Source organism: Nomascus leucogenys, chromosome 6 (genome assembly GCF_006542625.1).
Source record: "Nomascus leucogenys isolate Asia chromosome 6, Asia_NLE_v1, whole genome shotgun sequence".
Lineage (NCBI taxonomy): Eukaryota > Metazoa > Chordata > Mammalia > Primates > Hylobatidae > Nomascus > Nomascus leucogenys.
Window position 1 is genome coordinate 63,447,204 of NC_044386.1, and position 24,354 is coordinate 63,471,557.

Genomic DNA, 24,354 nt, shown 5'->3' on the forward strand with positions numbered 1-24,354 from the left:
CTGGGTGGTGTAACACAAGTACCTCTGCGGCCAAAACCACTAGGACTGTGCTGAACCGTTAGACCTGAAGCCAGCACAGCACTGGGTCTTACCCAAGTCCTGCTGTAATCACTCCCTGGCTATGGCCTATGTTCACTCAAGGCCCCGGGGCTCTACAATCAGCAGGTGGCAAAGCAACCAGGCTTGTGTCCTTCCCTTCAGGGTGGTGAGTTACCCCTGGCCCTGTGCATGTCCAGAGGTGCTTTCAGGGGCCAGGGTCTAGAGTCAAGAGCTTTAGAAGTCTACCTGATATTCTATTGTACTGCAGATAAGCCGGCATTCAAACCAAAAGACTCAGTTCTTCCCACTCTTCCCTCCCCTTTACAAAAGCAGAGATGCCTCACACCATGGCCACTGCCACCACAGGCCTATGGGGAATACTGCCAGACTACCACTAATGTTTCCTTAAAGAAGGCCCCAAGGCTCTTCAGTCAGCTTGTAGTGAATGCTGCCTGGCCTGGGACTCACCCTTCAGGGCAGTGGGATCCCCTCTGGCCTAGGGCAGTTCCACAAACGTATTCCAAGAGCCAAGTCCTGAAATTGGGTACCCAAGGGCTCACTCTGTGCTCTACCTCACTGTGACCAAGCTGGAAGACAAAGTCCACTTTGCTTTTTCCTCTGCTTTTCTCAAGTAGAAGGAATCTTGACCCATAGCCACAATAGCTGGGACTATGCTGAGTCTCACCTGAAGCCAGAAATTCTCAGGGTCTCTCCTAAAGCCCTCCACATAGTACCTAAGTATCGCTGCTGGTTATTCAGGGCCCAAAGGCTTTTCAGTTAGCAGGTGATGAGTCCTTCCAGGACTGAGTCCGCTTCAAAGTAGCAGGCTCCCTTCTGGCCCAGAGTGTGTCTAGAAATGTCATCTGGGAGCTAGGGCCTGGAAAGGGGGACTGATTACTCTGACTGGTGCCCTATCTTCCTGTGGCTGAGCTGCTATTCAAGATGCAAGACAAAGTCCTCCCAACTTGAGTCCTCCTTGAGCAGTGGGAAACAGTCTCTTTTGGAGCCATGAGCTGTGCTGCCTGGGATTAGGGGAGGGGTGATTCCAGCACTCCCTTAGCCACTCTGTGACCACCCCCACTCCCTTCCAAGTCCACTGTGTCTGGGCCTAGTGCAGCACTAGTACTCACCTAGGAATTTCCAGTTTATTTAAGCCTCCAGAGTACTTTAGCTTGGCAGTGGCAAGGCTTGCAGAAACTTAAATTCCGACAGCTGTGATCAGCAATTCTCCTCTAGCTAGGGCTGATTTAAATTATCCCTCTGTGGGCAGGTGTCAAGTGAGTTTGGTCTGGTTTTGTTTTCTGTTATAATAGGGAAGCACTGAGTTCAATGTCTCACAAATGCTGCAATCTTTCTCTCCCCACCACACAGAAATGCTCTCCACACCACACCCTTGCTGCTGGAGGATGGGGAAGGGGTGGCATTGGCGATTCCAGACTGTTTTTCCTATCTCTTCAGTGTCTCTTTCAGCAATATGAAGTTAAAACTACCGACTGTGAGTGCTCACCTGATTTTTGATTCTTAAAAAGGTGCTTTCTTTATGTAGATAGTTGTTAAATTGGTGTCCTTGAAGGGGGATAATTGGTGGAGTCTTCTGATTTCTTGCCTAGCTTATTTATTCATGGACTTTTTATTTTATATTTAAATATGTAAATATAAATACTTATGTATTTGCTATAAATTATCTTAAGGTAAGGTCACTTACAACCTATGAGTTCTAATATAAGCAATCTTCTGTATTTCAGGAATCCAGTGTGTCAGATTTTTGAGATTCACTAGAATAATTTATCAATTAACTTTTCTTAGCATCTATATAATTCCCCAAATGGTCAAATTTGTTTACTATCAAGTACTATTCAGCCGATCCATAGAGCCACATAAATCTATTACAGAGTGTTTTACTGGTCAAGGTTAATCCTGGAAAGATGACGTGGTGACAGAAGGTAGTCAAGCAGGCAAACAGTGAGGAAAAAACTGAAGCAAATCTCTTTCCTCCACAAGTTTCATGCCTCCCTTCTACAAGCTCGGATCCCGCTTCCCTTCTGTTGCTCAAGGATATTTCTTGGGGAATCAGTGGGGTAAAATGTCCTCTGTCTCAAGTGTGAGAGATGGAAAGAAGAAGCATCTGAGCTTCCACAAGCTGCTCCTGCTCAGTACCTTGGGCAGTACATTGATGAGGAGATCTGGATTTATGAATCTTACATGAAAAAACATGTAGCTCAGCAGTCTGATGAAAAATAGGGTGATGAAAAAGAGACAGCAAAAAATCCTAAAAAGAGAATGCCATTAAACTGTTAACCAGAAGGTTAGAAAACTTGGAACAAAAAATAAATCATACCTGAATGCATATCTGGCTCCTAATTGATATTCAAATGGATTATCACCCCCTTTCCTGACAACCCTTTATAATGGCAGCTCCCCCTCCCATGTTCTGGTCTATTGGTTATTCTCTGTCCATTACCATGTTTTATTTTCTTGGTAGCATTTATCACTAAAATAATTTTGTTCTCTGATTTTTCGTTTTGTTTATTTTTGGTTTTGGTTTGGCAAGTTGTTTTTCAAAACAGTTTCATTGGTTTATAACCCTCTAGCAAGGTATAGGTTTCTGTGGACCCATATCCTCTCCAACACTTGATATTATCAGATTTAAACACTTTTGCTGATCAAATGGGTGCAAAATATTCTCTCATTATGGCTTTAATATGCATTTCCCTGATGAACAATGATGCGAACATCTGTTATAGGTTTATTGGTTTTATGTGTTTCTTCTTGCCCATTTATCTACAAGGTAGTTTGAGCTTTTCTTGTTGATTTGTAAGAGTTTGTTTTATGTTCTTGATATCAATCCTTTTCCATTATGTGTATTGTTATGTATCCTCCCAACCTCATAACTTTCACTTGCTCTAAGATGTTAAAGAAAAAAATTCTCAATTTTAATAGGGTCTAGTTTGTCCATCTTTTCTTTAATTAGGATCAATGCTTTCTGTGTCCTTTTTAAAAAAATCCCCTATCCCAATACCTGAAAGATACTTATATTTTCTATTAAAAGTCTATGTTAGTTTAAAAATATGTCTACAGATTCTTTGTTACTCCTCCCCTCAAGAGTATTCCCCTCCATTGGAGTTTGGGCTGGATTTAATAACTTACTTCTAAAGAATGGAATATGGTGAAAGTCACAGTATGTAGTGCAGCTTCCTAGATTACACCATAAAGGTATTGCAGTTTCCTGCACACCCTTTGGAGGAAGACAGCAGTCATGTTGTGAGGACACTCAAGCAGCCTTATGGAAGGGTCTACGTAGTGAGGAACTGAAACTTTGTGTCAACTACCAGAAAAAGCTTGCCAGATGTGCGAGTTAGTTACCTTGGAAATATAACTTCTAGCTCCAGCCAAGCCTTCTAATGACTGCAATTTTGATCAACATCCTAACTGCAACTTCCTGACAGATACTAGCTAGAACCATTTGGCTGATACCCCTTGGCCCACAGAAACTGTGCTAATAAATGTTTGTTCTTTGAAGTCACTAAGTTTTGGGGGGTAATTTATTATGTAGCATAGAAAATAATACAGAGTTTTGAAGATTTTTATTTTTTTTAGCATTTACATCTTTAAAACATCTGGGCTTGCCTTTTGTATATACTGTATTTAGTGATCCAATCTCATATAGATAACCATTTTTTTCCCTGCTGTTCTTATTGAACAGTTCGTTCTGCCTTTTCCTTTGACATGCAATCACTGTCACATACCAAAGTTTGCTATGTGCACAATTTCTGAACTCTTTGTTCCATTCCACTAGGTAGTTTTCCTATTCCTGTCCCAATACCACACTATAACAATTACTATAGCGTCATAGTAAGTCCTGATATCTGGAAGGGCATGTTCCCCACTCCCTGCTCTTTAAAACTGTCCAGGTTATTCTTGACCCTTTATTCTTCCTTATAGAGTATATTTTAGAATTATTTTATTCAATTCCATGAAAAACCATTTGGAGAGTCTGATTGAAATTGAGTTGAATTTATTAATCATTTGGAGGCAATTCTTACTTTTTTGATATGAGTTTCTATCCATGATTGTATTGTCTTCTTTCATTCATGTTATCTGTAATATTTTGTAATAATTTTTTATAAACCTTCTTATGGTGGTCTTGATTTTTTTTTCTTTCAACTGATGAGTTATTTAGGCCTTATGGCTTTAATATGATTTGCATGAGGAAACCTTCCCCATTTCTTGCCTGTATTATTCTTACCCAGCTGTTTTGGGATGCCTCTGCCCCAGGACAAATTCACTATTCACCCTTAAAGGTCAAAAACAGCCCCTTCCCCTCTACTTTTCTCAAGTTTGCTGCTATGGTTGATCTTGGTGACAGGAGCCAGCACTCATTTCAGTACAACACCTTGGTCAAAATTAGAATCAGAAGCCCTTGACAAATCTTCCCACCACTCTCCATGAAATTTGAGCCAATATGCATGAGAAGGTTCTGGGATTGCATTCCCAGGCAAAATCCTAGGAATAGCCTAGCTTTCTTGTCTCTTGAGTTAGTGCCCAATGTACCAGTGCCCCACAAGATGTTGAAGCAGAATGAGAGGAAAGACATTTATAGTTTGACATGATTAGCTAGACTTTCAGGATCTCTTTTCTAAGATTTCCTTCAGGATACCAAGTCTCTTTAGGCAGACAGTCCTTATTCTAGAAATCCACACAGTCAATTCCATGGTGGGCCCTTGTGTTGGGGTATAAGAGAACAAACTAGGAGTTCTAGAGAAAATTCTGCTAGTTGTTTCAGGAATATTGTATTTAGGAATATTGAAATATGTAATATTTCATTTATCTGGTATGAAGGGGTATTCTACTTAAGCAAATTTTCTAGACAATTGGAGCTGACCTTTAAGCACCAATAATTTTATGTTAAACATTTTGATGGAACTCTCTCTAAATCATATTTCATACCATTTTGAATAAATGTTTCTTTATGCCTTCTTAAACAGATTATATTGAATATAATTTGACCTTTTCTTGAAAATGTAGGAGCTTCATGAATACCAATTTTACTTTGCTATCACGGTGATTCCCTCAGGATGAATATCTCCTCAGGTGTTTGAATCTTAAATTTTTATCCAATTTAACAAGTATTTTCAAGCAACCATTATGTGTTGGATACTGTTAGATGCTCTTTCTCATAATGCTTGTCTCCCTTCTATCCCTTATTAGGCAGTGGTATACTAGCATGTGACAGTCTTCATTCTAATCTACCAATGCTACTAGGAAACCAGACACATCAAGCTAATCCAAATTGTTAAAGGGAAAAGGCAGTAAATAAGAGATTTGCCACATCTCTTTTACATAATCAAATTTCTATTTCTTAATACCAAAAGGCTGTTGATTTTTAATAATGGAACGTTGAGATTATTAATTACCTTTAAACAAGTAAGTCATAACATTAAAATTGAGAAATACAAAGACATTAGTTTGCTGACTTGTGTGTGTGTGTGTGTGTGTGTGTGTGCACATGCATATACAAGGTTCTCCTTGTCTAGACTTTTCCCTCTGCCAGGATAGCTAAATAAGGCTCCCAATTTTATAGGAAGTTTACTTGAAGATATTTTACTTACTTTTTACTGAATAACGTTGCTGTCTTTTGGGTAGGAGTACCCTGGAAGAAGAAAGGATATTGATAAATAAGCAATTTCTGGAGGGTATTATCATTGTCCAATAATATTTAGTGAGCCATTAGTTATATGTTATTTAGATAACTTTAACAAATTCTTTTTATATGCATAAGCACATATAATTTTCAGGCCAAAATTTTAAAATATATTTATTATTATTATTATTTGTCCTACCTTTTTACATATTTATATGACTAAACTAAGGCACAGAAAGGCAAAGTATGTTGCCCAAGATCACATAGCTAGTTAGCGGCAGGATCGGGCCTGGAACCTGGATTCTCTGACTCCACATTCTTGGCTCTCTCAACTATACCATTCTATCTTCTGCTCAGCCAGTGACTGTTAGAGAAGCTTATAGGCTAAGAAAACTATATAAACATATCTTAAGAGATAAGTCTTAAAAGCTATAAAAATCTAAAGATGAGTGATCAAGTTTGGCTTCATCCCTGGGATGCAAAGTTGGTTCAACATACACAAATCAAGAAATGTAATCCATCACATAAACAGAACTAAAAACAAAAACCCATGATTATCTCAATAGATGCAGAAAAGACCTCTGATAAAATTCAACATCTCTTAATGTTAAAAACTCTCAATAAACTAGGTATTGAAAGAACATACCTCAAAATAATAAGGGCCATATATGACAAATCCACAGCCAATATCATACTAAATAGGAGGAAGCTGGAAGCATTCCCCTTGAAAACTGGCACAAAACAAGGATGCCCTCTCTCACCACTCCTATTCAACATAGCATTGGAAGTTCTGGCCAGGGCAATCAGTAAAGAGAAAGAAATAAAGGGTATTCAAATAGGAAGAGAGGAAGTCAAATTATCTTTGTTTGCAGGTGACATGATCCTATATCTAGAAAACTCCATCATCTCAGCCCAAAAGTATCTTGAGCAACTTCAGCAAAGTCTCAGGCTACAAACTCAATGTGCAGAAGTCACAGCATTCCTATACACCAACAACAGTCAAGCAGAGAGCCAAATCATGAATGAACTCCCATTCACAATTGCTACAAAAAAATAAAATATCTAGGAATACAGCTTACAAGGGAAGTGAAAGACTCCTTCAAGGAGAACTACAAACCACCGCTGAAAGAAATCAGAGAGGACTCAAACAAATGGAAAAACATTCCATGTTCATGGATAGAAAGAATCAATATCATGAAAATGGCCATACTGTCCAAAGTTATTTCTAGATTCAATGCTATTCACATTAAACTGCTATTGACATTTTTCACAGAATTAGAAAAAAATGTTTTTAAAATTCATATGGAACCAAAAATAAGCCCTAATAGCCAAGACAATTCTAAGCAAAAAAACAAAGCTGGAGGCATCACGCTACCTGACTTCAAACTGTATTACAAGGCTACAGTAACCAAAATAGCATGGTACTAGTACAAAAACAGACACATAGACCAATGAAATAGAAAACTCAGAAATAAGACTGTTCACCTACAACCATCTGATCTTCAACAAACCTGACAAAAACAAACAATGGGGAAAGGACTCCCTATTCAATAAATGATGCTGGGAAAACTGGCTAGCCATATGCAGAAAATTGAAACTAGACTGCTTTCTTACATAATATACAAAAATTAACTCAAGATGGACTATAGACTTAAATGTAAAACCCAAAATAGTAAAAACTCTAGAAGAAAATCTAGGCAATACCATGGACATAGGCATGGGCAAAGATTTCTTGATGAAAATGCCAAAAGCAATTGCAAGAAAAGCAAAATTAGATAAGTGGGATATACTTAAACTAAAGAGCTTCTGCACAGGAAAATAAACTGTCATCAGAGTGAGCAGACAACCTACAGAATAGGAGAAAATTTTTGAAAACTATGCATCTGACAAATGTCTAATACCCAGAGTCTATAAGGAACTTAAACAAATTTACAAGAAAAAAACAACCTCACTAAAAAGTGGACAAAGAACATGAACAGACACTTCTCAAAAGAAGACATACATATAGCCAACAAACATACAAAAAAAGTTCAACATTACTGATCATTAAAGAAATGCAAATCAAACCCACAATGCAATACCATCTGATACCAGTCAGAATTGCTATTATTAGAAAGTCAAACAACAACAGATGCTGGTGAGGTTGCAGAGAAAAGGGCATGGTTTTACACTGTTGGTGGGAGTATAAATTAGTTCAACCATTGTGGAAGACAGTGTGGCAATTCCTGAGAGACCTAGAGGCAGAAATACCATTTGACCCAGCAATGTCATTACTGTGTATATACCCAAAGGAATATAAATCATTCTATCATAGAGACACATGCACACAAATATCATTGCAGCACTGTTCACAATAGCAAAGACATGGAATCAACCTAAGTGCCCATCAATGATAGACTGGATAAAGAATGTGTGATACATATGCATCATGGAATACTATGCAGCCATAAAAAGGAATGATATCATGTCCTTTGCAGGGACATGGGTAGTATTGGAAGCCATTTTACTCAGCCAACTAACCCAAGAACCGAAACCCAAACACTGCATGTTCTCACTTATAAGTGGGAACTGAATGATAAGAACACATGGACACATGCAGGGGAGCAACACACACTGGAGCTTGTCAGTGGGGTTGAGGTAGTGGGAGGGAGAGCATCAGGAAGAATAGCTAATAGATGCTGGGCTTAATACATACGTGATGGGATGATCTGTGCAGCAAACCACCCTGGAACACGTTTACCTATGTAACAAACCTGCACTTCCTGCACATGTATCCCTGAACTTAAAAGTTGAAGAAAAAAAAAAAATCTAAAGATGAGGCTATGTCCTGTATTTCTGTTGGCATTCTTGTTTCAAAATATCTTCTTAGTTATTTCATTGTCCTTTAACCTTCCTTATGAGATAAAAAGAGGAATTATGATCACATTTTAGAGCAAGCCAGGCATGGTGGTGGGCGCCTGTAGTCCTAGCTACTTGGGAGGTTGAGGTGGGAGGAACCCTTGAGCCCAGGAGTTCAAGACCAGCCTGAACAACATAGTGAGACTTCATCTTTCTACTAAAAAAAATTAGAGCTGTGGAAATGAGGCTCACAGAATTTGAATTAGAAAGAAACTTTTAGGATTACAAATTTTGATCTATAGTTTGAGTAAGATCACATGGCCTGCCAAACAGTCAGTTCTCAAGCATCCTCTCTCCAAAGTTGCTCAGACATCACTAGGTCATTGAACCATCATGGGACCCTGATAAGCTTGATGTAGACAACTTTATTTTTTTCCTCTGATACATAGTTAGAAGGAATATTTTGATGAGCTGTGGGGAGAGATGGTAGGACACATTGGAGATGTCAAAAACTTGGTTGTACAGGAGTGGGTCGAGTTAATTTCTGGGATTTTGTTTACTAAGCAGAATATGCAAGCTTCGGGGCCAGAATGACTTGTTCAGTACCCTAAGAACCATGGACATGGCCTAACATATATCCAAACATTTGGATGACCCAAGCACAATGGCCAATATTTGATATTTGCTTTTAAGGAAGTGATTAGTTCTCTTTTCTGAGTATTTATCTTGACTATCTGTAATTTCTGATGTTTGTCAACCTGGACTCTAAAGCCAATATAAATTACAAAATTAAAACCCAACCAAAGTTTAACTTTAACCTTTTATCCTTGCTGCCACAAGACATCAAGCAGGCCAAGAGGATTGGTGCTCTGTATGAAATTGTTCTGTTTCCTTCAGACCTTTACATGTGTGCTGGTAGCTTCGTTATGTTAAATGTGAACAGACACTGAAACAGTGTCATAACGAAGCAATAGCTTTCTATGTTTTAACTCACAGGCCAATTCTGACTAGATGATGACAGATGGTGGGTGCTCTGTGTTGTGAGAGATTAGGGACCATGTCAAGATCATCAGGAAAGAGTACTGTGATTGCAGGAGATGGAAGAGGTGGTGTATGTGCCCTGTATTGGCCTCTTTCTATAAAGCATACCCTCAATTAAGGTTCTTGCTTCTTGCCTCCATTCTGAGTTCTCTTAGGTCTTCAGCTAGTTTTTTGAGAGCCTGTTATTTGTATGGCTGAATGAGAAGAAAGTAGATTGTTCCTTAGAGTCTAGTTTGTTTGTTTAGGGTTGGAGTGCTCTGTAATTATAGCTGGTGCTGTTCTTGGAAAATGCACATGGCAAGACTGGGTATATATTTGGTGACTTATAGTTTGCTGGAGATGTCTTTGAAAGGCAATGACACTGTGAGGAGCTGAAGAGAGAGTGGAGTGTTTACCTCATTATTTTGGCTGGTATGCTCTTTTTCCACAGAGTTCATGCTCACAAGTTTTGATCTATGAAGATAAAAGCCAGGACAGAAATTGAAAAAAGTGCACTAAAATATTCATACTACACTATGGTTATTTTAAAAAAAGCTTTATATTCTAAATCTGTACTGTCCAATATTGTAACTACTGTCTACCTATAGCTATTTAAATTAATTAAAGTTAAAATTAATTTCCTCAGTTGAGTACATCTTTTATGTACTCAATTGCCATATGTAGTTAGTTTCACCTACTAACTAGCACAGAAAATTCTACTGAGCAACCTGTTCTAGAATCTTGGCTTAACAGTTAAGCCATAAACCAATGTTCAGCAGGGATCTTGAGTGACTTGAAGGTGTCTTTTAGGGGTAGGGATCTACAAGTCCTAGGACCCTGGACTATATATATATAGAGAGAGAGGTTATATGCAGTTTTGATCCCTTGTTCTTGATCTAAGGATTTAAAAATATTTCATAAATAGAAATACTTCTTGACTGCATTAAGATTTAACTTACAAAGGGGATCAAGAAATGGAGATGAGGTTTTTGGTTTGGATTTCTCACCATTTATACTCTTGACAAACTCAGTGTATTTTGAGCAGTGCTTTCCCTTTATAATCTCTAATTTTAAATGTTCGTAGTTCAATACAGTGTACAGTTCTGATTTATATAATGTGGTAGCTGTAGTATGAGTCTAGAGATTAGTTTCATGCCTATCCCATATGGTTGGGTGTCCATATAGTTGGGGGAAGTGAGGATGGTATTAATTAAAAGGCCTTTCTGTGATACATAAGGAATACCCTACTTATCAAGGTGACTGACCACCAACTCTGTTTTTACTCTTAATATCAACCTGAATAATAATGTGATAATGTGATAAAATTATGAAGGGAGATGTGTTTCTGTGGTCTTTTTAGAAGGATGAGACAATGACTGGAAGTTTTAAGTTGGTGTGATCTACTGGGGTCAACCAGATCACTAACAGAGGGCAAAGATATGTGGCGTCGGGACTCATTCAATTCCAAATAGAAATTGGTCTGAGAACTGTTTGCTCTGACTCAGGCTGAGATGGAGTTTCTACCAAAACCAGGGTGTTCCTTTGCCAAAGCTCACACTTCTCTCTCAAGGAACCAAGCCTCTAGTTCTTCTTCTATTTTCTTCAGTGTGTCCTGGTACTTCTTCAAAGAGAAACAAAGGAAGCCACAGTTACTACTTAGAAAGTTTATAATTTTTCGAAGCATAATAAGCACTTGTTGTTACATGATACCATGAATGCTTGGTATTCCCACTGCCACTTTCTCTGCTTTCATAAACCTCACCCTACCACTACTCTTGATGTCTCACTATGCCTTACCACTGGATAGGTTTCTGGGCATCACTGACATTATAAAGAGCAGAAGTGTGTATTATTAACTTAACAGCACAGACAGTGGGAGAGCAGGGCAGGAATTCCCAGGGAGACAAAGACAAATAGAGTGATATTGGTAGTGAGGTGGGGTGCTGATGACCTTAAAGTCTCCTAGTAGTGCCACCGTGAACTGTTGAAATTGCTCTGGACAGTATTCTTTGAAAATCCTGGTTCTATTTCATCCTGTACCTTAATAAACTCTTTGCTATCCCTTTACCAAGAAGCTCTACCTTTATGTAGAGGGCTTGATTTTCACAGAGCTGGGTCACAAATGCATACTCCTTCATTACCTGGGAAATCAAAATTTGGTTGTAAATATATTTCAGTAAATTGCTATAAGAACATAAGCATACTTGTTTCCTCTTGGGTCCCAGCTCCTAAATGTGGTTTTCTAATTGTTGTAAATATGTTTTCATTTTGCTGTACAGATAAATGTATTTCCTTTTTTAAGGGTAAATAATCCAAATGGGAGTTATTGGTCAAAGGTGGAATTTGGGGGCAGTTGGGAGAGGAATAGATAGATACTAATATTTGCGAGATACAAACTGTAGAGTGTATTATGTAAAAAAAAGTTTGAAGAGAAAGTAACCTCAGGGATTGTGCTTATCTTCCTTTTCTTTACACCTCCCTAGCCCCATCATGGTTTTGGATCTGGAACCTTAATGTAAATCAATCATTTGAGAAATAGATTGACCAAAGACCACATTTCCCTTTTTGGGGAGAAGTCACATTGAAGTTCCTGCTGTTACCTTGAGCAGCTCCTTCTCTTGGCGTGCATAGGAAGCTTCCAGCTGTTGTAACTTAGCCTAAAGAAAGCAAAAGAGACTGCTAACTCGGCAAGGTAAAAGCTGTGCAGGAATGAAATGCTGTCACCAAGGTGGCCTCACAAGCTGTGAGGAGCCTCAGGGCCATGACTTCACACGTCTCCTGATGGAGGAGTTAAACCACCCAGCACCCTTTGCAGCTGCTTGGTAAACTTGCTCTTTTATACTCCTTAACTTTCAGTCTTCATTTGATGCTACCTTCACCCCTAAACTTCAATTCTGAGCTTCCTACTCTTACTTAGCCATTTCTCTTAAAAATAATACCAGTTTTGAAAAACTTCACTCTTCCTTTTAATATAGTCGGTCAGACTCTAAGGTGTTTGTTCACTCCTTTCTCCCTCCCTGTATGCCTTGCTTGCCCTTTGATTTCCTTCAATACTTGGCAAAAGACCATTCTGTATCAGCTGCTATCCTGGAGTGAAGCATGTGTGTCAGGGGGTAGTACTTAGGATACAGTAGTAGACAGGATAGACCAGCTCTCCACCCTCGCAGAGCTGGCATTGTAGTAGGGAGACACAACAAATACATCTACATGATAATGGTATGTGCTATGAAGGAAACAAAAACATTAATGTTTAAAGATAGTGATGGTAGTGGTGGGGTGAGAGGAGGTGGTAGGTGGTTGGCAAAGGCCTCTCTGATGTAATGATACTTGAGCTAAAGCCTAAATGATAAATGCTAGCTAAATGGAGATTTGCAAGAAATATGTTCTCTGTGAAGGGTATGGCAAGGGCCAAGACCATGAGGTTATTACAGATTTCCCTTTTATGAAGGAGATGTGTGGCCAGAACATAAGAGAAATTGGTAGGTACAAGACAATGTGGGATAAGGTAGACAGGGGCTAGATTGTGCAGGGCCTTGTGGCTTCTAAAAGGATTTCGGTTCTTTGTTCTAACTGCAGTGAGAAGGCAGGAGAGGCTTGAAGTCTAAAGACAAAATCTGATTCATGTTTTTAGAGAATAGCCTTTTCTGTGTCTAAAAAAATGGTTGTTTGGGTGTGAGAGTAGAAGCAGGGAGACTGGTTGAGAGGTGACTCCTGTTGTCCAGGTAAGGGGTTATGGTGGCTTGCAAAAGGACAGTAGTAACAGAAGTGGTAGAGAGGAATGGATGCATCTGGGAGATAATTTGGCGGAAGAGCAGACATGACAATTCTTCCTTCCCTTTTCGGCTCTGCTGTTCCCACTTTCATCTAGGTGCCATTATTTCACATCCAGATTCTTCTGAGAGTTGCTTCACTCTTCAGTCAGTTACATCCAGGACCAGTTAGCCAAATGTGCTAAGGGATATATAGTTTCAAGCCAATGGTGTGAGTCACAAAGGGTTGAATTAGGCACCCTATTAGCTGCTGCACTGATTACTAGCATGCCAGAGGAACAGAAGCAAAAGAGATTCTGTACGTTTCACAGAATTAGAGATATCATCTGATAATTCAATAAAATAGGTGGGCAAAGAGTGGTTCAAAGGATTAAACAGTACTCTAGAACTCTTTAGGGCTAGCCAGCAAAATAATGGCCATTATTCTGACTAACACTAGACTCTATTCTCTATCACCTGAAATAGTGAGCACAGCCAGACTTAAAGTGTCACCACTCAATTCTGGCTGGGCTTATTTTCTGGGAAAAAGAAGTGATCTTGGAAGAAAATCAGTGTCCTGACCACTGCAATCATATGGCAAGTGCAGCCAGGGGTCTTTATAGCTCTTCCTAATTTTGGCTCCAATTTCTTCCTGATTTCTCTCTTTCCAGATAACTTACCTGAATGAGCACAGCCAAGTAAGCTTATTTGGTGGCTTTGGACTTCCTATTTTTGTGGTCATCAAAACTAAATTGGCCAGGAGAAGATAGGGGAGTAATTCTCCATACTTTCGTTTTCTATTTCTATTTTCTATGTATCCAAATCTTCAGAGGCTTCATATACACAACCAAGTGTAGGCTTTAGAGGGTAAACAGAAGTTAGATAAGGCAAGGACAAAGATGTAATTCTATAGAAGGTGTCAAAAAAATCAAATGATGAGTTAATGGGTGCGGCACACCAACATGGCACATGTGTATATATGTAATAAACCTGCACGTTGTGCACATGTACCCTAGAACTTAAAGTATAATAATAAAAAAATTTATCTGCTCTCTGAAGAAAAATAAAGTCTCCACAACACAATATGTCAGTGTTGGCAAAATGGCACTTGTACCCCATGAATACACACAAAAAAATTTCTCTCTCTCTCTCATCAAATAGGTTGTGGTTGGTCTCAGGTTCTTAGCTCTGGAACACAGTTAAAGATATGCCAAGCAGAGAATGATGTGCTTAGCAGGTAGTGGTCACATTAAATACTTGAGTGACTAACTGAACCCTTTTCTAGATTGGAATCCATGACAGGGTACATAAATTGCCAAGCACTCAGTAGACTTACAAATCCTAGTTCTGCCTCTATGAATTCATACGTGCACCTCAGCAAGACTTGTAAATAATAACGTAAAACTTATGCAACTTTTTGAAGTTGCAGCCATCCAAAAAAGGAGAGAATATTTTATATACACAATTTCATTTAATCTTGAAACTGAGGCTGAGAGGAAGCAATTAAATTACCCAACTTCATACACCAAATTATGTGCTGTGGCTTTAAACTGGGGACTTTAACTGCCCCAAATGTTACATATGCATTTGCGCCCTGCTCTTCCTAACAGAAGAGAGAACAATAAATAATACTTAAGAGTGACATTCCTTACTAAGGGCAGAGAAGAATTCAGCACTCAGTGGCTCAAGCTTAAGCTTGACATGGGGGAAAACTACCAAGGATTTGTCACAACGTTGACAATGATTTCCAACTTAACAGCTCGTTTCCTGGTTACATAGCCCAACCGCATTTAGGATTGCTTTTTCATTTACCTTTGTCTCTTCTAGGGCTCCATCTGGACTGCTTTGTTCACAATTGGTTATCTTTTGTGATTTCCTTGTAAGCTATAGTTTCAAATAAAAAATATACTAAATTAAAAGGTGTAGAAGGCAAAGACTTTCTCTTGAGTGTGGAGATTAGTAACTATGGCCTTTATAAAACTTTCTAGGACATGGTCCTTTGGGAGATATTTGGTGACCTGTGGAAGCATCTTTGTTCTACCTCCATCTTCTTCTCACTAGTCTTGGCCACTGGTGCTAGAGTCCACTCAAGGCAGGAGTACTTTCCTGAACCCCTAATTCATGCTGGGTTACTCAGGGATACAGCCCTCTACAGTAGAAGGCTACTTTCTACTCACGGGTCAGAGAGTAGGGTAATCATTGGAAGCCCACTGTAATCTGAGGAGGTATTGAGGTATTGGAAATGGCTAGATAAGAAAAAGGAAATCCTTGGGGATTAAGTTAATTATTGTTGTTGTTGTTTAAAAGGTCTCTGTTGAAAGTAAAATTAACCTCTCACCCAAAGGTTCCAGTCAATGACTTCAACAGAGTATCTGTTGGAATCCATTTTCTGGTGATAGAATGAAGAACCCATGAGATTACTAAATATTCTATCAATTCCTTTCCCCTCATGCTTACAGAGAAAATCCATAATATTTAGGTCATGAACCTTGGCCTCAGGGGAGTGGATTAGAGAGTAGTAGGCACTCCACATACAGGCCTCTCTGACTTATGGGTTCCTCTATCATCACTTCCCCCAAGCCTTGCCTCTTTGATGAATGGGGCTATTGTGGAGGCACTGGAGAACACAAGAACCCTACCTCACCTTTTGTTGAAGTTCTGTTATACTGTGGACCAATGTCTTATTCTTCCTTTCCTGTAAGAGAGAAATAACAGTGTAAGTCTACCTCTGTACTCTATTTTTTTTTTTTTTTTTTGAGATGGAGTCTCACTTTGTCACCCAGGCTGGAGTGCAGTGGTGTGATCTCGGCTCACCGCAAGCTCCGCCTCCCAGGTTCACGCCATTCTCCTGCCTCAGCCTCCCGAGTAGCTGGGACTACAGGCGCCTGCCACCATGGCTGGCTAATTTTTTTGTATTTTTTGGAAGAGACGGGGTTTCACCATGTTAGCCAGGATGGTCTCAATCTCCTGACCTCGTGATCCGCCCGCCTCAGCCTCCCAAAGTGCTGGGATAGGCGTGAGCCACCACGCCCGGCCCATCTGTTCTTATTCAGTTGATTGCTGTCCATTTCACCCCAGCTATATTTTCCTGCAGTAGCTTGACCTTATTTGCATAATGTCATGTGTATATTGAAATCAAACCACAGGTGAAATACAGGGATATAGATGCCCATCTGCAGGGCTTCCCAATGATTAAACATTGCCCAAGAAGCCAGACACATCCCCTTCCATGCATGGACAAATTCTGTCATGACTTTTGGGGTGGCTACTCTTCATGTATAAAAAGGAGAGACAAGCTTATCTGATAACTGATGAAGGATGGAATGAGGAATGCAACCTATTAAACGGTTCTTCCCAACTTCTTGCTTACAAGTCTGGCTGTTTCTTCCTCCAGCTCCTGCAAGGCTCTTTCCCTTTCCATCGTGGTGCGGTTCTCCTTCTCCCACTCTTCATCTTCTACCAGGTCCCCCGTCTGAATGATCTCACTTTCCAGCCTGGACAACACAAGCACATGCCATGAGGACCCATGCTTGGCAGTTTCAGAACTGATAAAACACAGATATCAGATATAAGGGAACTTCAGGGACAGTGTACATGAATCTCAAGCTGAAAATTCTTCCTTACTGAATCCATAAAGAAGGAAGACCTGCCTGATTCCTAAGCCAAACACCCCAGTGTTTTCTCAACTCCATCTTTTAGGAATCTATTTGAAACTTGCTGTGCTTCAGTGTTCAAGAGAAATGTCAAAGAATGAAGAATTAACTTTTTGCCACACAAGATAGAGGTCTCTAGAGCAAGCAGGAAAATTCAGTTTTGGTTTTGGTCCTCCACCCCTTCTTTGGATTGGGAATTTCCCTCATGAAACCTTAATACTCACCTCTGAATCTTATCTTCTCTCTCTTGGATCTTGAGAAGAAGTTTCTGATTTGCTTCATCTATTCTCTGCATATCCCTTTCAAGGTCCATGTTCAAACTGATAATGTTTCTTTTTGACTGAGCCAATCTTGATTTCCATTTTCTCCGACCTATAGACTCAGCCCCCCAAATGAATAAGGGCCAGTTATCTCAAGATCAGTAATCATTAGGCCAAAAAGGGTATTTAGAAGACATCTAGTTTATTAACCTTGCTCTCTCTGGGGGCATACCATTTTCATTCTTGAAAAATTACATTTCTTGATCATGCTCTACAACTGTTTCGATAATTCTCAGGTCAGTCGGCAAGGGTCTTTCCCAGGCTTTCTCTCCAAAGTGCTCAATCTAATCGTGCACCTTTGCTCTGGTTTCATGAGAAGCTTTGCTTCTTTAAATAACCCCTTGCATTGAAGAGAAATGTTTCTCTTGGCAATCTTTTGTTAGATAAACTATTCACAAAACCTGCTCATACAGTACACATTTATTGAACACCTTTATCTAAGCACCTGGCACGTCACTTCTGGTTGGGCCTGGCTTTCTGCAGAGCCACAAGGGGTTCCCACCGCATGATAGGGCTTCAGTTTTTCCCCTCCTCCTCCCATCTCAACACCTCTCCCTCACTTGCCTGCTACAAAGTTTGAAATTTTTGCCATGACAGTCATTCCATTGAGCACACCCACATAGGTTCTAAGCATAGCTTTCAAAAAATGCAAACATCCTTTGTGAAGTAAATTAAAATGAAATAATGGTAACTCTAGAGTATTTTAGAAAGGGTACATGGGAGGCTGTTGATATATTTTTCTTTTTCTTCTAATGTAAATTACTTCATTGGTTTATGTTTGAATTGATTAACCACAATTAGTGTAGTGAGGCACAGGGGCTTTTGTTTTAGATAGGAATGAAGGATAATATTGGAAAGTTAAGTCCTATCTTGGAAGGGCTTGCTTGGATGGGGGATTTACAGTAATCACTTCAGGAGGGTATGGCATGCTTGGGGTAGGGTGCGGAGGTGGGTGCATAACAGGAGTAGAAGGCGAGAAGGAGGCTGGAAGATGAAGAAAGGGGTCAATAGCAAACCTGCTTTACACCTTGGTCTCTGTATATGGCTTTGCATAATCATGACTACTTAATCCAGCTGATCTTTCTTGTGTCATTCCATTGTAGATTCCCTAAAATGCCAACAGAGATGTGTCTAATGAATTGGAAAAATGGGTTCATTTATGAATAGAGTAACTAGGGAAGAGTCCCAAAAAGTAGAAATCAAATTAAGTTAACTCATTTTCTCCCTCTAATCCCCACATTTTAACCATGACAAAACTCAGCCCTTTGATTCTTCTGCCCATGATCTGATTATACCCTATTAAAGATACAGTCAGGATACAGAGATAATGCTGGAATATACATCCTATTAATAGACATAGTCAGAGATGGTTTATCAACATGAAACCCTGTGGAAGTTTATACAAGACAATATAAAGAAATAGAGGTAATCAATAAGTTTCTTTTTGCTCTAGGCCAGTTGCTTTCCATAAAGCCCCATGGGCATGGATGTAGGTTTACAATATCCCTGAAAAACAATCTTTGCTCTCTATCTTTGCTTATGCCAGAATTTCCAGATATTAAGATCTTTAGTATTAAAGAAGGCTCAGAAAACCAAGTATATGTAAATCATTTGTCTCTCCCTTCCCCTTAGTTTCTTTTTTTCCCCTTTATTTCTTCTACAAACTCTACCTCCCCCTTTTGGTGTGTCTTGTCTTCCTGATCCTTCCCTAGTCAATTAGCTTCTGAGGAGTCTAATCTTTCTCCACTGGAACTATCCAATAGAATCTCAGAACATTCTGAGAGGTCATGACTTTTCTTTTGACATAGGATGGGCGGGGCAACATGTCATAGTGGGGTGGGTGGCAATGGTTTCTCATCATTTGTGTGGAGTCCAGAGCCTAGATAAGTAGGTGGATTTCATGGCCAAGTCTGCCCTAGGTAGCAGTAGGTTCAATGGATTTGATTTCTGGGCCGTTTGAAGGGGCAGCCTCTATCTTTTATTTCTCTGGCAGATAAAGCTCTCTTCCTGCCTCCGTGTGACTAAAATGAGAAGTCTAGGTCCTTTGGCCAGCAGTCTAATTTCATCATGTAGCCAACTAACTACTCATTCATTCAACAAACAATGAAACCCTGAATGAGCACGATGTGTATCTTCTAGGCTCTGTTCTAAGCACCGGAGGGAAAGAGTGAACAAAGCAGCCAAAAGCCCTTGACCTCATGAAGTTTATATTCTAAGATGTGTGTGTGTGTGTGCGTGCGCGTGTGTGTAGGGGGGACTGGTAACACAATCAATAAAATAAAATTATTTTTACTTGATATGATAAAGGAGGTCTGGCTGAAACTATACCCCAAAGAGTTAAAGAAACCAGTGACTAACAGAAATTCTTGAGCTTGCAGAATAGCAGATAAGACAATAAACAACTTGCTGAAATGCTGAAACTCCCTCTATTTGAGAGATTTCAAAACAAAAAACCTGGCTGAAATCGATTGGAACCGATAAGGCCAACTGGAGTCTGTGCAGAACAAGCTTACTGATGTCACAGCTTGAATTTCCACTGCATGTTTTATACTAATTTCCCCTGAATTTGCACATGGGACCCATAAGGAGGCATGAAGAGATAATCGTGCATGCCTGAGGACTTCCCAGACCTTCCCTTTTCTTCTACCAGTCATTTGCTAATTCCGGAATCCACTCCCTAAACCTTTTCTAATAAAAGTACTGCCTGAAAGTCAGCACAGGGAGACAGATTTGAGTTGGATTCCTGTGTCCTTGTTAGTAGACCTACAGTAAAAAGGTGTTTTTTTTTTTTTCTCAAAAACCTTGCGTCATAGTATTGGCTTGCAGAACATTGGGCAGTGAGCCCCTTTTGCTTGGTAACACTGCCATGAGGAAACATAAACAGGTGAAGGAGGTAAGAGCGAATGCAGTGTGTATATGTGTTTTGTGTATGGTGGGGAGGTTGCTGCAGGTATAATTACGGTGGCACAGAAAAAGCGACTGAGCATTCTCAGACCTGTAAGTGGGGTGTAGATGTGGTAAGAGGCTTGGTGGGCAAGAGAAGCCCTTCAGTTGTGCTGAGGTGGACACAGAGTCCAGCAGATCTAGGAGCATGTAGGGGAGGCATGAAAACCCAAAGCTTTTCCTGTGATGCTTCCTGAGTACATAGCTTTTCCTTGTACCTGCCACCATCTTAGGAAAGAGCAGCATTCTGGAGAGGGAGAATCTCCTTAAAAGACTGAGAAATTACCTGAAAGAGAATTTTAAATTGGAAAATTTTATGATATCTCAAACTGGCTTTATTGAGTCTTTTCTGCCAATTTTAGGAACAAGAGCTGGAGGGGAAGGTATTATCAGTTGCAGAATCTAAAGAATATAGTTCTGCATACCTGAAGCTATGTACCTTTGATGAGATTCTGTACCGTTTGTAGCTTTTTGTGTATGCAAGTCACGGAAACTTGTGAAGTTTTGGATCTCTACTTAGTAAGGACCACATTGAGTTGATCTGTGAGCCAGAGTGACTTCTTAACATACTGTAGTTTCCAATAAACTATTTGTAAAATTAATGGCCTCTGATGACCCCCATTACCATCTCCCTTCTTCCTGAAAGAAGGCATTTCATTGCTTTATGAAGCTGTACACAGAAGAGTAATTAAGTAACAATTCAGGCCAATGGCCTCTCCCAGGAATTAATGGTAGGGAGAGTTCATTAACCCCAGCTGGTTATAGCTTCTGCAGGAAATGCCCTGGACCAAGGTTATCGAAGCTGTTAATGGATTGGACAGGGACTTTAACTGGGATAAAAATAAAGCTCGATCTCCTTCCTGGGGAGTTTTCTCCTTGAGGGGCTACCGAAGGCAAGCTGGTATGAGCGGCAGAACCCCAAGCTTGAGGCCTTGTGTGGGATGAGGACAACAGATTGCTATCACTGGGAATTATTAAATCAAGGTAAAAACAGGGCCTTGGGGGCAAATTAAGGTGTTTGATATAAGCCTTCCCGCTATTCGGGAGATGGTTTGTTTAACACCCCGGGCAGCTTTAGAGCGGCTGTTTTTGCCGTATTAACTTTTCGGTGCCATGCTTTGCCCCATTCTGTGGAGTTGCTGAGAGACCCCATGCCTATAAAAGCATTCAAAGATTTTATTTGTATAAGTATTATAATTTTCAGTATAAGCAAAATATAAAAAAACTTATATTTTGACCCTTTATAAATCAGTATTCAAAATAAAAAATATAAGAAAAATAAGGACAAGAGGGAATAACTATCTCACTGGGATTAAAAGGCAATATTAAAAAATCTCCCATACGTATGACTGTACCCAGAACATTTCCTGACTCATTTTTCTGGAAGGCTGGAAAAGTGCAATAGGAAAAGGGAATTTTCTGGATTATAACATGGAGATGCTACTATGGAGCAGTTATTTATGTATGATTCATATTAGTGACTGTTTTTTAATTTGTTTTCGATGAGGTCATTTCATCAGAGGTAACCAATGCTTGGTCGCTGCTTTAATCACCCTTTGCTTTATTTTAAATTTGCTTCCCTAACTTTTATCTTTAAAATTGGCAATTAGTTAGTAATAATTAAATGTAGGATTCCTAAACAAGAATAACCAGAATAACTTACATGCAAAGTCTTATAAAAAATTTACACTGACTTCCAATGTAACTTTGTACTCTTTTCTCAAGTCTTCCAGCTCTGTGTTCTTTCTGCCATATATAGAAAACACAATCATTTTATTTTTTATTAGTCTTATTTGATAATTGTAGAGAATCTTCCTTACATTGAGACTTTGGGGCATCTTTTGTTCAATGAAAGTAATATTGTGCTGAGACAGTCGTGCTATAAATGACATCATCAACTTAGCTTTAGCTACATACCTATCATTCTTTTGTTTAACAAATATTTTTATTGAGCATCTATTATGTACTGACCTAGATAATGGGATAAACCATGGATGACTACTCAGTTTCATAAGGGAGACAGACATGTACACAGTATGTCCCTACAATGTGATAAATGTCATACTGAAGAAAGGTAGAAAGTAGGTAAAAAGTGCTTTGGAATACAGAGAAGAAACATCTAGCTTTAAGTGATTTGGGGAAGCTTCCATGGGAAGGCAATTTTGGGTTAAGTTAATCCTAAAGGAAGGGAATAACTTTACCAGATAATGCAAAGGACACAGTAAGAGGAGGAAAACGACAGGTTCAAAGGCACAGTATGCTCAGTGTACAATAAAGAAGTCACTGTAGTTTCTGTCTAGAGCAGTGCATACCAATATGTGTTACGTGAACAACTAGTGGTGTAACATGACACAGAGATCAACTTTTTAATTTTAAAAAGTTAATTTCAAGAGTAATAGTCAAATATTTAGTAAAATTGAAAGTAGCACATTAAAACTTGACTAAAAGACATTGCTTAGCATGAGGATAATTTTAAGTAAAACCATTACTTGGTTTGTAGAAAAATATTAAGTTGATAGCAATTCTGGGGGAACGTGAATGTAGCAAACACTGTGAAGGTGGTGTGTGAGTGGCTGAAGTCTGGGAAATAGCTCCAAGACTGTATGTGGTATGGCATGGTGGGGAAGAAACAGCTATGTTGGCTGAGAAGCACCACGTGTGTGTGCTGCAGGCTTTAGGTTTCACCTTGAAAGCTCCTGAAGAGGCATTTGAGACTTCTAAGAAAAGAGTGGTAAAATCATTGTCTTTGAGAAAGATAACTCAGGGGCAGTGAAGGATGGATATAAGGAAGGAGTCCTCTCCTTATCCCCGTGGTTGTCTATGCTATGCATTCAGATTAGATGTCTGAGGGGAGATGTATTACATTTATTTCCATTTATAATGGAGGCTCAAGTTTTTTTTCTTTCTTCCAACCAAAAAGAGTATTTTGGGAATTTATTTTTGTTTGTTATCTTTTCTTTTTTTTCCTTTGTTTTTAATTGACACATAATAATTCTATACATGTATACAAGTTTTTACCATGGATTTTTTCCTATTGAAAATAATATATTGGAAGTTTTCCCCCTTTATATTATTTATACTCTGGTTGGTTTTTAAAGGCAATACTGAGTGTTTTTCTACATGCACAAGGTCTGTCAAACTGTCAGTGAGTTTTTACGTCTGACTCCCTGACTTTGACCTGATTATATAATCATTGGCTGAACAAGTGCTTGTCCATAGATTGTTTGGTCTCCCATTGTTCTTTAAATTTATTTATTTTTTCCACTGGGACTAATTCTTCCTCCAAATGGAAACTTGGAAATCCCATGACATTTTCTGGTTGCTTCCAGTCACAGAGCAATGTTCCAGTTCAATAATCAAGAAATCTGATATCATGTAGTAATCAAAACTCTGAACTTGGTATAGAGTTGAGTATTCAACCCTCTGGCAGCTGAGGTGTACTATAGGCAGAAAAGCTGTAACTGAGGAAGGGGGCTTTGTTTATTTATCTCTTTCCACATGGAGCACATCTGCTCTTCCCTCCCACCAAGCTGGCTATGATGATGAACATATACCTACTACACAGGAGAGGGAAGGGGACTTAAAGTTCTTACTTGCTCTTATAGATGTTTTGGAGATTGCCCAACAAGTATCTTGGTGTAACTGGGATCTGTAGCCTTGACCTGGGCAGTAGCATGTCTAATCTAGCTCTTCACTTGCTTCTCTGCTAACCGCAAGACTTTTGTCATTTTGTCAGCATCCCTTTGCTGGTCTCTTGCCCTTTTAGGTGACCATGATTGGCCACATAATTTTCAAGACCCAGTGCAAAATAAAATTGCAGGGCCCCTTGCTCAGAAATGATTAAGAATTTCAAGCTAGGGAAAACAGAACATTAAATTAAGCAGAGATTCCTTTTGAATGTAGGTCCCTGTGTAGCTGCACAAGTTCCGTGTCCATGAAGTTGGCCCTGCAGGTGGGTTTCATGAATAAGACCTTGACAGTCCTTTGCAGGAAAGGCACACTCACATATTCTTTGTCTCTAAACAGGCTCTGGAATGCAGACCAATTCCCAGTTTTTCACTCTGAAGTCAAAGCTGTTAGCTAATCTGTATCAAGCCCTCGGACTTTTCAGAGGAGAGTCAGATAGCAGTACCCAGGGTTCACTGGGATTT

The 24,354-nt window shown here is 39.4% G+C and overlaps 1 protein-coding gene across 4 annotated transcripts in view; it reads right to left on the reverse strand.

The window, feature by feature from the left end:
• TMCO5A (transmembrane and coiled-coil domains 5A) overlaps window positions 1-19,018 on the reverse strand; it is a 61,746-nt gene extending 42,728 nt beyond the window's left edge. The window contains exons 1-12 of one of the 4 annotated variants that reach the window (XM_030813809.1): window positions 18,931-18,985; window positions 18,277-18,368; window positions 17,165-17,312; window positions 16,658-16,781; window positions 15,932-15,982; window positions 15,100-15,171; window positions 12,139-12,195; window positions 11,620-11,679; window positions 11,095-11,159; window positions 9,955-10,012; window positions 5,649-5,689; window positions 2,242-2,308 (exon numbers count right to left, since the gene is read on the reverse strand). In XM_030813809.1, the coding sequence (XP_030669669.1) occupies window positions 2,242-2,308; window positions 5,649-5,689; window positions 9,955-10,012; window positions 11,095-11,159; window positions 11,620-11,679; window positions 12,139-12,195; window positions 15,100-15,171; window positions 15,932-15,982; window positions 16,658-16,781; window positions 17,165-17,312; window positions 18,277-18,319 (786 nt within the window). In that variant the 5' untranslated portion in view covers window positions 18,320-18,368; window positions 18,931-18,985. Of the gene's footprint in view, window positions 1-1,921; window positions 2,309-5,648; window positions 5,690-9,954; window positions 10,013-11,094; window positions 11,160-11,619; window positions 11,680-12,138; window positions 12,196-15,099; window positions 15,172-15,931; window positions 15,983-16,657; window positions 16,782-17,164; window positions 17,313-18,276; window positions 18,369-18,930 lie in introns of those variants that run through there. The other 3 variants (XM_003272814.3, XM_012507189.2, XM_030813808.1) reach the window with 3 other exon arrangements.
• Between the last annotated feature and the right edge of the window lie 5,336 nt (window positions 19,019-24,354).